Raw genomic sequence first — 13,178 nt, forward strand, 5'->3', positions numbered from 1 at the left:
CGGCGGGCCGCATGCAGCTCGCGGGCCGCGAGTTTGAGACCCCTGATTTGGGTCTTCTGTCCTCAGAGGGTCCTTAGTGTTTCCACTGGCCAGTTGCCTGGCTTGGGAGGGAACTTGAATCATACTGAAAGAACTGTGAGTGGTTAGTGAGAATAAGCCTCAGGGAGGACATGACAACTGACTTTCATTTGTTGGGAGAGTGTCATATAGAAATGGAATTGGAATTACAGAAGATGTGATTGGGTTTCAGTGGGCTGGAGGTTCAGGCAGATAGAGTTTGACTCATTGTGTACTAATCAGAAGTGTCCAACATATGGGCCTTGGATGACATTGAGTTTAAACCAAGGATGTACAACATTTTGTCAGCCTCATGATCTGGATGATCTACAGTGTTTCAAGCAAATTAAAGACTCTCTGAGCTTCGGAGCTGTTCTGAAAATCTGACGCTCCAGAGCCTGGTTGTTGTGATGTCATTCTTAGTTATACTTGGATCCTTGCCCCTCTGAGCTCACCTTGCCCTCTCTTACTCTTCATTTGGGATCCGGGGAAGAATCAAAAAGTATTTGGGAAAGGGCAAGGATTAATGTCAGCCCATGTCAATAAAATGTAAGTGTTCTACAATGAATTTTTTATTTATTTTTTTGCTTTTAGGAGTATTGTATTTTATTTGCTTTGAGACAAGTACTACATTCAAATGGAAGGTGATCAGTGTTCAGACTTACTTACCTTGAGATTTTCTTAACATGTCAATACTACTCTTCCAAAGTAGCTAAGAAAATTGGGCCTTTTTTCAAGTTTTTCCTTTCAAATAATAATTACATTTTACTTTTAAAGGTGGATATTTGCAATCTTACCACACAAATCTGAAAGAATATTGTGTATAGTTTACTTTCACAAGTCTGTGAAAGTAATAAAAAAATGAACTGTTTATTAGGAGAACGATGCTTAGCTTTAGGTCACAATATTATTTGAAAAGATTAGGGCTATACATTTTAATCTTCCCATTCCAAATGGAAAAACAAAATCAGCTCATAAAAAAATAATGAGCCTCGGCCTGACCTGTGGTGGCGCAGTGGATAAAGCATCGACCTGGAAATGCTGAGGTCGCCGGTTCGAAACCCTGGGCTTGCCTGGTCAAAGCACATATGGGAGTTGATGCTTCCTGCTCCTCCCCACTTCTGTCTCTCTCCTCTCTAAAATGAATAAATAAAATCTTTTTAAAAAATTTAGATATTGGAAGGTTTTGTCAATCAGCATTGTCACCCAAGAGGGTCAGTATTATTCTCTCTTCTGCAGTAACCACATTTAAATATTATAAGAGATAGTCTTAATAAAATTGGTGTTTTTTTAAATGGATATGTTGGTGATAGCTGTATTTATAATGCAGAAAGAGAACAGGAGAATAACGGTGCTTTCCTTGGCTGTGGGTAGAGGGTAGTTTACGGCCATGAGATGAACGGGACACCGCTCAGCCTGGGCTTGAACAGCACACACAAGCAGACTGCCATCGAAGTGATCAGCTTGAAATTTTAATCAAAGGCTTTTTCAAACCAAAGTACTTGATATTTTCCCTGAATCAACACAGTTCTCCTCATTCATTCTTCTCCCTCACTGTCAACTTCCCATACTGACAGAAGAGTGCAGTAGAGTTTGAAAGTCTTTTGGATTTATAGACTTCAAATCTCAAACAGAGTTGTCCTCACAACTACAGATCTCTCATCGCTTGTGTAAGGCTGCTAATTCCAGCCCAAGAACGGGGAATGGAAACCCGTTTCCTTACCGTCTTCTGTTCCCTACACGCATTGTCCTCACAACTACAAATCTCTCATCACTTGTGTAAGGCTGCTAATTCCAGCCCAAGAACGGAATGGAAACCCGTTTCCTTACCATCTTCTGTTCCCTACACGCATTGTCCTTACAACTACAAATCTCTCATTGCTTGTGTAAGGCTGCTAATTCCAGCCCAAGAACTGGGAATGGAAACCCGTTTCCTTACCGTCTTCTGTTCCCTACACGCATTGTTCTCACAACTACAAATCTCTCATCACTTGTGTAAGGCTGCTAATTCCAGCCCAAGAACAGGGAATGGAAACCCGTTTCCTTACCGTCTTCTGTTCCCTACACGCATTCCCCCTTGTCCAGACCTTTGTCTGTGAGGAGAATATGAGAGCTTAGCTTTTCTTTTTCGTCCTCTTATTCCAAATAACTTAAAAGCTGCCTAAGAATTTCCACTTCTTTTTAACATTTCAGTTAAATTGACAGTGGGTCAGAAGCTGGAAATGATTGCTAAATCTTAGCTGAATATCAGCAGTTGCCTTTCAGTTCACCTCAACATTCCCTGCTTCAAATATTTCCCATTTTTTCTAATGTACCCTTCATCTCTATAAAGAACAGACAACACAGGTATGTGTGCTAGGCAGCAACAGGTATGTCTGATCTCTTTCTTCCCAGTTCTTTCCTACCAGACAAACTGAAAATGCTTCATTTCACCAAATCCCATCATTCCCTTTTAAACCTTAGACTTCTCCAAATGTCATTTTAGCTGACATTAAAATGAGGCCAACACTGTATGTAAATAAAAGTTCAGTATCTACAGTTAATAATTCTTGATCAAAAGACTTCCTCCATCCATCCAAGAATCACCAACTCCTAGTTTGAAATTTATGTCAATACATTAACTATTACTATAGTTATCTAAACAATATGCTAAGGAAATAACAGCCTTGATCATGAATTTTCTGCTGAATGGACAAGTCTTTGTCAAAGTACCTTGTTCATACAGGACTCTAGATTTTTTTTTTTAGGATTCTAGATTTTAACCCAAATCTATAATTATTTTGATCAGCAAAGCAGTGCTTGTATGAGCTTAGCCTGAACATGAAATTTATCTTTTGACAGAGAATACGGTATGTTCATGCTGTTCTTCTAAACTGAATTCTGTCTGCACTGAAAAAAATCTTTAGGTATTTTTTTTTCACATGCCACTAATGAAAAAGAATGTAGCCTGGCCTGTGGTGGCGCAGTGGATAGGGCATCGACCTGGAAATGCTGAGGTCGCCAGTTCAAAACCCTGGGCTTGCCTGGTCAAGGCACATTTGGGAGTTGATGCTTTCTGTTCCTCCCCCTTCTCTCTCTCCTCTAAAATGAATAAATAAATTAAAAAAAAAAAAGAATGTATGGAAGCAGTCTGTCCACACCTATGTTTTCATTTATCTCTAGCTACAAACTTCTGTGGGACTCAAAAGACATAAGTGCATAATCCTTGCCCATCAGGAGTTTATAGTCTAGTTAGGAGCCCCGCACTGACACTGCAGAGTAACTGGAGGATGTGTGCTGGTGATGCCAGGGCAGCAGGGCAGCGCTGGGTCTGACTGGGCCGGCCGCCATGGGAAACACACTGAGGAGACGGCGGCACAGAGACTGGGTTTCATGAAAGTAAGAAATTTAGCTTTCTGAAACTAATATTTTTATAATTTTTATTATAGAAAACAAAAATGAGTATTAACTTGGACTATCATATGTACCTCATAATTGTGCTGATGCTCTTATGAATCCACCATTCAAAACATGTATAGTTGCTTGGTATTTATTTATTCATTCCCTGTTTCGTTCATTCTTTTGTTCATTTTTTTAATGCAGTAAATAAAATACTAACAAATGTATTGAGTACAATTTAATATATAAAAAATTAAAACTAGTATCAGTCATCGCTTAGATTCTTTCCTTTCCTGACAGTAAACTGATTATAGTTTAACCTTCTGGATACAATTCTCCCTTCTTTAAATGAGAACTTTATGTCTCCAGATTCTGAGAGGATAAGTAAGCATTTCACCCAGTACAGTAATTAATGATGAATAAATTGTCTAGTAAATCATTTTCCCAGTAAAGGGTAATAATTTGGAATGATTATAATGTGACAGATTATGAAAAATAAAAATGCTGACTTTAGCTGTTAGTTGTACAGATACAAATACCTAACTAAAAAAGAAAATCAGGACTCTGTGGTGGTTTTTTACACCCATATACTTTCTGAATGAGTGTTGAATGAGTTACAACATTCTCAGCCCTTGTCAGGAAGTGATTTATATCTTAGTTCTGGTCCTTTGTGTTGCAAGTCTGTGCCCGGTGTGCAGGATGCTACTGTTAGACTCACTGGTGCTTTTTCCCAGGTGATGACCTCACTATTTATGGGGTCGTAATGCAACGGTGGAAGCCCTTTCAGCAAGATGTGCGCTGTGAAGTGGAGATCGTCCTGAAAGCCAATTATGTCCAAGTAAATAACGAGCAGTCTGCAGGGATCATTATGGATGAGGAGGTCCGAAAGGAATTTGAAGAGTTTTGGGATTACTATAAGACTGATCCTTTTGCAGGTTTGTGATTAAGGGTATACTGTAACACTGATCATTATTAATGGCATTTCATTCAGTAAACAGGTTGTCTGTGGTTGGGGACAGCCTTACATGCTCCCTCACTCAGTGACTGAGTTCACAGGGTAGTAGCTGACATCAGTGCCTGCAGCCACAGTATTCCCTGCAGCTCTTTTCTGGCATAGCCTTTTCTAGTTAGGTATCTGGAAAATTAAGGCCAAATCCAAGAGATTTTTCATTTCTAACTATTTTGACATCTTATACTGACAGAATAGTTTCAGAATTTTCTACTTTCTTTACCAATTAAATACACAGTTCTTCCTTATATAGGCAAAAATCATCCTATTGTGACACCTCATTCTATTAAACTAAAGCCATTATTTCTTTTCTGATGTCATTTAAATTATATTAATAGTTTCACTCTATTTTAGCTGAAGATTTAAAAATAGGAGATCAGTAGAAAAGATGATGAGAGATGAAAAAAGGCTTTGTCATCACAGCAAAAATCTTATGACACTAAGCTAAAATTACATAGATTAAAACATTACAGCCTTTGGGTTTGTAGAGTATTTTTTTACAAAAATTTCAAATGTATAAATTGTATAAAACACTGATTAAATCTTCAAATGTCTGTTTTCCTTCTTCCTTGGAGGTAATAAACCAAAGGCAGTAATAAGCTGTTTCTAATAAACTTCACCTCCACTCTAATACATAGTGATTACTGTATTCTTACATCACATGCTGAACTGGACAGATACCATTTCACCAAAAAAAATAAAAGGCCCTAATTTGCTAAATAGAGGCAGTCTGCTTTTATTTTGTGGAATGTTATAATTTTTTGCTTATATATGTAGCATATATGTAACAGTTCCTGGTCATTCTTTTATCTGGTCTATACAGAAAGAACCAAAGGTCTTTATATTGTGGCTTTATTAAGCAAACCTTATGTGACTCATACATGTTTTTAAATGAATTTTTTAAATTCCGATTCTGAGGATCAGATCCTTACAAAAACCTGTAGATCTCCCTCAGACCTGTCTTCCTTAATAACCACAGTTCCTCAGCTCAGCTCTGCCTGGAGACAGTGAAGGGAAGGCGTCAGACAGCACCCCGACCAGGCCCTCCGAAGTGCTTTGTGCTGGAGATGAAAAGAGTCTATCTTGGTTTAATTAGAAGGTTATAGATGTACAACTCATTTTACTGAATAAAAGGAAGAAAGCATATAATAACCTTGTGGGGACTAAGAAGGGCTCTTTCCACCCTCTTTCCATGCCACCAGAATGGTGCAAGTAAATGTCCTGGCTGATGCTCTCGAGAGTATTAGCAATGCCAAAACGAGAAGCAAGTGCCAGGTTTTTAGACCATGCTCCAACATCGTCTGGTTTCTAATGGTGATGATGAAGCATACTCACATTGGCGAATTTGAAATTATTCTCACAGAGCTGGCAAAATTGTTGTGAACCACATGGCAGGTTAAACAAGTGTGGAGTAATCAGTCCCAGATTTGATGTACAATCCAGAGATTTAGAACAACGGCAGAACCTGCTCCTGCATGGCGTCATGAACCATGAAGAAGCAAGACGAAAACGAGGGGAGATTTTTCTAGGGATGTAATACATATGTACAAATAAAATGCCTCACTGGAAAAAAGAACAGGAAGTATATGTATGTTGTGGATGGGGTGGGTGAAGGTGAGGTGCTATGTCCAACAGGGCATCTTCATTTTGCTAGTCTAATGCCAGAGATTACTTAGAGGTTAACCTGCTTCATTAAGACTTGAAACTGTGAAAAAAAAAAAAAAAGACTTGAAACTGTGGATATTGACTAGGAAAAGCCAGAGGCCTTATTCTAATCTACAGGGACCTCAGGGATCATGTGATCATGTGTTCCTGGTGCTTAGATACTGGAAAGAAACCCACACATATGGATTGGAGTCCTTTGGGCCATCAGCCCACTCTAGTGTGACTCAGTTATCTTAGATGTAAGCAGTTCTCTTCATTGGGGTAACAAAGGGCCATAGCCATACTATTAACATGGCATAGAACCAGAAATTTGGGGGGGGGGGGGTGGAGGTGGTATCCATTCTAATATATTTTCTTCCATGATATTGCCAGGGGAGCCTCTATTGCCACTATCCAAGAAATCGAGTTTTTCAACTTTAGACAACAAATTAGGGAAATGGCCCTTCCCCTTTGCATTTTCTGGTACCTCAGACCTGCCTTTGTATTATATCTTTTCTATTAATGAAATGTTAAGTTCAGAAATAAGCACAAGTAATATGGGTAATGTAATAGTTAACAGTTAAGTAGCTCCTGCTGTGTGCAGATATTGTTTGTCTTTTGTTTTTGTTGTTTTTTTGTAAGAGACTGGAAGGGAAAGAGATGAGAAGCATCAACTCAGTTACATCACTTTAGTTGTTGATTGACTGCTTCTTATCCATGCCTTGACTGGCTGGCTCAGGCCAAGCCAGTGACCTTGGGCTCAAGCCAATGAGCGACCTTTGGGCTCAAGGTAGCAACCTTGGGATCAAGCCGGCGACCCCACACTCAAGCTGATGAGCCTGTGCTCATGGCAACCTCGGGGTTTTGAACCTGGGACCTCAGCATCCTAGGTCGATGCTCATTCATCTATGTCACCACCAGTCAGGCCATTTGTTCTTTGTGCTGTACACTTACTAACTGCTTTGATCCTCAGTAATTCTATGAGATTCTACTATTATCTCCATTTTATAGATAAGGAAATGGAATCAAAGGGTTTAAGAAATTTTGCCCTAGGTCAGACAGTAAGTAAATAGCACTGGGATTTGAGTCTAGGCATCTGACTCAAGAGTCACTAAATCCACCTTTACTCAACAAAGCTGGCTCTTTGGTCTAGTTTTCGCTTGGATGTCTCCCAACAGTCTGTGCTTTGGGGGGCTATTCCTTCCTTCTTTGTAGGTGTAATCTCCAGACTCTGGTCAGAATTTACTACCCACTGCTGGGCCTTCTTATCGGCTTAGATACCAGGACTTCATCTTTTCTTCTCTGGGCTTTCTACCTCAGGAGAGGAGGAATTCCCTCCAGCAGTTAATAATTTCCTTCCAGGATTTACTAACTCATTTTGGTCCCCTTTATACTGAAGTGATGTCTTCCTTCACCATTTCTGTTGTCCCAGGTCATATCACCATGTATGACCACTGAGTTCATTTTGACTCATTACAAAAAGCTTAATGCCACTGAGTCCATTTTGATTCATTACAAAAAGTAGCCTTTGCGTATCAGGCCGTAAGTTGTGGAGGAAGTCCCTTTCCCTGCTTTGATAGCTTGGCAAACAAGTTTCTGGAACTGGAATTATCAGCTAAAGCAGGGGTCCCCAAACTTTTTACACAGGGGGCCAGTTCACTGTCCCTCAGACAGGGCCGGATTATAAAAAAAAAAAACTATGACCAAATCCCTATGAACACTGCACATACCTTATTTTAAAGTAAAAAAAACAAAACAGGAACAAATACAATATTTAAAATAAAGAACAAGTAAATTTAAATCAACAATCTGACCAGTATTTCAATGGAAACTATGCTCCTCTCACTGACCACCAATGAAAGAGGTGCCCCTTCCAGAAGTGCGGCGGGGGCCGGATAAATGGCCTCAGGGGGCCGCATGCGGCCCGTGGGCCGTAGTTTGGGGACACCTGAGCTAAAGGAATACTTACACAATTATTTTTCCTCCTCAAAACAGCTATCACTGAAACATGAGTACAAACTTGGAGGAGTTTAAAGTCCTGAAACATGCAAATTAGTTACCAGCATGTGGACATTAACAACTTCTAACATGAATGTACCATCAGTGAATTCTGTGTGAGTTAAAATAGGCTCTGGAAATCCTTGTTAGAATCTCCTAGACTCCTCGGTTGGTTGATTAGGCCAGTAATCTAATGAAATATGTACTTTATTCATAGATGGGATAGTCAAATACTCAGATTTGGTGTTTTGACATTTCTAAAAACAATGTAAAACACTGATATTCTCATATTTAAAGCACATGATTGGAAGAATCCAAGACCTTCAGCGCTTGGATTGGCAGAGTTGAAGTTTATAATGATCTTAATTTTCTTGTACCCTTGTAACTTATTCTGAATAAAGCAGAATTTACCAAAGTGCTCAGAGCAAATGTGGAACTGTCTCACAGAGTGGATCAATTTTTCTTCTTACACCTCTGGAGAAGCTCCAGGTATCTGTATGTGAAGGTTACTGGCTCCTACAATCCAACTCACTGTTCTGAAATCAAGCACTTTCCAGTTACTTATACAACAGAATAATTTTACTGAAATTACGGCACAGAACGTGCAGCCAGTATTATTTTTAAGGGATAAATATTAGCCTGATGAAGGAGAAAAAGAGATTGTTTTTTGTCTCCTCTAAAGTATGATCAGTTTATACAATTAGGCAGGTAGCACCCAGGAATAAAGCAGACTCTTCATCTCATGCATTAAGAAGGAAAGAACTAAGTTATTCACTCCTTTTAGTCATTTGGAATGGTCCTCTTGATCATTTTAAATGGTGGAGTGTGTTATAGGAAGATAGGGTAGGAAGGAAATGTTCAGTTATGATTTCTTGAAAATTGTGGTGACTTCTGATCTTTCTGCTTTTTCTAGGAAGGAATGAGATACTGGCCAGCTTATGCCCTCAAGTTTTTGGAATGTATCTTGTAAAACTTGCTGTGGCCATGGTGCTGGCTGGTGGGATTCAAAGGACTGATGCTACAGGAACACGAGTCAGAGGTTGGTACCTATTTTAAAAATTTTAAAAATATTAAATATAGAGAAAGAAGCTAAAATTTTTTTTTCCTGAGTAAAAATTGCTTGTTGAGCTTTACTTTCCAAATATAATCATTTCAAGCTGAGAGTTGTCTGACTATCTAATACTTAACCCAGCATCTATACAGGGGTTGGCAACGGTAGGTCTACAGTTCGCATGGAAAATAATACAATAATTACTAAATAATAATAGAATAAACTGTTTTTTGTGTACTTACAACTGTAAACCTACTGTTTTTTGTGTATTTACAACTGTAAACCTAATTTTGCCTACTTTTGTATATTAGGAGCTACAGTACTTTCTAGAATTACAAAACCAAAAGAAATCCTAAGATTTTCAATTAAGTATATAGTTTTGCTCCAACCTCTCAGGGTGCCACAAAATAAAATCTTTACATTTCTATCACTGTCTATTTTCCATTGGATCTGCAGTCTCTCTTCAAGAGGAAAAGGTTAGAAATAATGTCTCCCAGTCAGTGTCTCTCCCTCTGTGGTTGTCAGTGTATTTCTCTGAGACTGCTGCTCTCCGTCCTCTGCCTGCTGATTCACTTCTGCTGGTGGCTCGCAAATGTGCTACCTGCCACGTGCTGCTGCAGTAGGTCACGCATTTCAGCAAAGATTACTCTGAGTGTGTTATTATGACCAAGCGGCAGAAAGCTCTTTTGTGGCTAACACACTTAACTGACCTGAATCTGGCAGAAAGTAGGTTTGTTATGGTCCTCATGTAGGCCACATAAAAAACCCAGAGTCATAAAAACCCCGGACTAAACCAGAAAGCTTCAAGTACATTATTGTCAATAGGCCGTTAGTAGGTACTCTAAAACCTAAAACCATGTAGTACAGTATAGAATAGTGTCAGCCATAAGGTTTATGTGTATGGGATGTTTTGTTTTGATCACTAACTCTTTGCAAGGCACTCTGCTAAATGCTGGACCTAAATAAGAGTTTCCTATCACTACATAGAAAATACTTATATAGTACTGAAGAAATTTGATCAGTGAGATAATATGCACCACAGGATATTCATGTTCATTTATGTTACATTTGAAAAATATAAAGAGTACTTTAAGATACATATTTCATTAAATTAAAATTTTCACAAAATGAAAAGATTTTCACTTAACTGTTGGGATCATAAATTATGTGATATTTATAAAGCACTTATAAAGTCCCACTTTTTTTAAAAGGGCTTAAATAAAAATACAATAAGAATCTTTATAAGCCAAATTCTTAGAAAATGTTAAAATATAGGCCTTAAGATCTAAAAGTAGCACAAAGTCTTAAAAGACTTTAGATTTTAAATGTCACATTCAGAAATCATTTAAAGATTGTTATTTATGATGACAGTTAACTTTTCTAAAGATATTCTTGTTAAATCTTTGCTCAGATGACTAAAGTATACAGCATAAGCAGTATATAAAACATAAATTGTGTTGACATTCCAAGTGGACCATTTCCTTTTTGATTAATTACACTTGTTCCTGGGTCTTTTCATAGAAATTTAACTTGACATTATTTACTTTTCTAGGTGAATCTCATCTTTTATTGGTTGGGGATCCTGGCACAGGAAAATCTCAATTCCTCAAATATGCAGCAAAGATTACACCGAGATCTGTGCTTACCACAGGAATTGGATCTACTAGTGCAGGTATTTTACACAATCTCACTAATGTCACTACAGAATCTAACACAATGATTTTTTTCTTATGAACTGGTACCTCCAATAGGATAAATTTCAAGCTAATTTTTGAGTTACTGCCAAAAATGGAAAGAATTGTATAGCATTTCTTTTGTAGCTCTAAAAAAATATTTTAAAAGCTCCATTATTTATTTTCCAAAAACTTATTTCACACATCTTTTTGCATCTTTTTTGAATGATCCTATTCAGTTTTCTCATTCTCTAGTGATTACCTTCATACATACTTATGCAGTGGAAGTATGTATTATTACCTGGCATTTTCTGAAAAGCCAGCAAACAGAATGTTGAAATAAATAGGAGGAAAAAATATCTCACTTTACATAAAGTAGATGATGGCAAGCTTAAGGCATTGTCATGCTTATAGATCTCACGAGCAATGGCAGCTCCTGTGAAAAATTCTTAGGTAGAAAATGTCTTATGTGGAAAGCATCTTTTCATCATTGCAATGTGCAGCTCTATTCACACATTGTAATGCTTCTTCAGTGATTACATTTAAAAGCCTTTGCAGACAGAATGTCAAGATTTGACTATAAAGTGACATTAGGAAAAAATTATTTTAAAAAACGTTTTGATGCCATTTTGTATTTTTACACCATTTTGATTGGGGAACTATTTCTTCTGTTCTTCTGTAATAGGCCTTTGATTTCACACATTTTATATCTACTGCTTGTCAGGGAGCCTAACATCCATGGCCTGTGTTCAGATTTTTTGAGAAATCTTTAAAATCTTGTATTTTAAACTTATAAAGCAGCAAATGCTCCATTAATGGTCCTACATAATGAGAGCTCTGTTCTAAGGAACTCTCAAGTTTTATATGTAACTGAACAGTACATTAAGAACTGACAAGAAAGGATTTGTGACTTGATAGGGGTGAACAAGCTTTAAAATACTGGAAGGGAAGTAGGTCAGAATATAAACACTTTGTGTGCATTTTAAAATTATGTCCCAGTGTTCTAACGTTCTGTATAAAATGATAGCAATAGACAATAAAGGTGCCCCCCAAGTAATTATGTGGAATGTTTCCTAAGTTAATTGTGTGGTGTGGCAAGAAATGAGTCTAAGCTATCTTGTGAGCTACTAGCAATTTCAAAGTATTTGGACATTTTTAAAATGGCGTCTGATTCACTATATGAGTTAGAACTTTTCCCTTTTTATTTTTTACATTTTATTGATTTTTAGAGAGTGGAAGGAGGGGACAGAAAGAGAGAAAGAAACAAGGATTTGTTATTCCACTCATTCAGGCATTCATTGGCTGACTCTTTATGTGTCCTGACCAGGGATTGAACTTGCAACCTTGTCGTATCAGGGCAATGGTCTAACCCAGTGGTCGGCAAACTCATTAGTCAACAGAGCCAAATATCAACAGTACGATTGAAATTTCTTTTGAAAGCCAAATTTTTTTAACTTAAACTATATAGGTAGGTACATTCCTTATCGAGGTAGTGCCGGCACTGGTATTTTGTGGAAGAGCCACACTCAAGGGGCCAAAGAGCCTCATGTGGCTCGTGAGCGGTAGTTTGCCGACCACTCGTCTAACCAACTGAGTTACCCAACCAGGGCACACTTTTCCCTTTTTAAATGCCAAGATTATAATCCAAATATGAGGGTAAAACAGGTAGAGGGAATATAAATTATTTCAAACTATAGAAAAATTACTGCTACTAACATCTACCAAAAGAGCTAGATTAGCCTTTCTTCAAACTGTGTATCACAACTCATTAGAGTCACGAAAGTCAATTCAGTGAGTCCATATCAGCACTTTCAAAATGAAATCAATAGGGTACCAGAATATACTGCACAGAGTAAATGTACATTTTCATGAAAACTGTTAATACAAATGCATACTTGTGTTATAGGGCCATACTTTACTTTTAAAAAAATTACCATGGATTACAGTTAAGTTTTAAAAACTGCTGCCATAGACTTTTTAGTAAAACTAGAAACCCCAAATCGTAAAACCAGAGAGTGTGACCACAGGAAGCCTAAGGTTATATAAGGTTCTAATGAACAAATGCACGCATGCTCCTCAGACTTCCTTAGTGCTTCCTCAGCTCAGACATCCTCATTCCCGCCAACCTCTTCTATCCCTTCTGTGGCCTACGTCACTTGTTCCTATTTCTCTTCCCAGGACACAGCAATTCACTGTGATCAAAATGGGGGAAAAACTAGTTTCGAATGTTTGAATTCTAAATCTTTCTATTTTAATATTTAAAAATATCAAAGAAGCATAATTATTGATAATAGTTTTGAAGTCTCAAACTTTTGTGAAAATTGGCTATTTACAGTAAAAACCTAACCTTTAGTTGTCAATACAAACC

The 13,178-nt window shown here is 37.8% G+C and overlaps 1 protein-coding gene across 7 annotated transcripts in view; it reads left to right on the forward strand.

Annotated features, from left to right (window-relative positions):
* The window catches only part of LOC136398848 (DNA helicase MCM9), a 72,426-nt gene that overhangs the window by 8,478 nt on the left and 50,770 nt on the right, over nt 1-13,178 (forward strand). For all 7 annotated transcript variants that reach the window (XM_066373370.1, XM_066373371.1, XM_066373372.1 and 4 more), the window contains exons 5-7: nt 4,170-4,370; nt 9,000-9,125; nt 10,690-10,809. In XM_066373370.1, the coding sequence (XP_066229467.1) occupies nt 4,170-4,370; nt 9,000-9,125; nt 10,690-10,809 (447 nt within the window). The remainder of the gene's footprint in view (nt 1-4,169; nt 4,371-8,999; nt 9,126-10,689; nt 10,810-13,178) is intronic.

The sequence above is a fragment of the Saccopteryx leptura genome, chromosome 3 (genome assembly GCF_036850995.1).
Source record: "Saccopteryx leptura isolate mSacLep1 chromosome 3, mSacLep1_pri_phased_curated, whole genome shotgun sequence".
NCBI classification, from domain to species: Eukaryota; Metazoa; Chordata; class Mammalia; order Chiroptera; family Emballonuridae; genus Saccopteryx; species Saccopteryx leptura.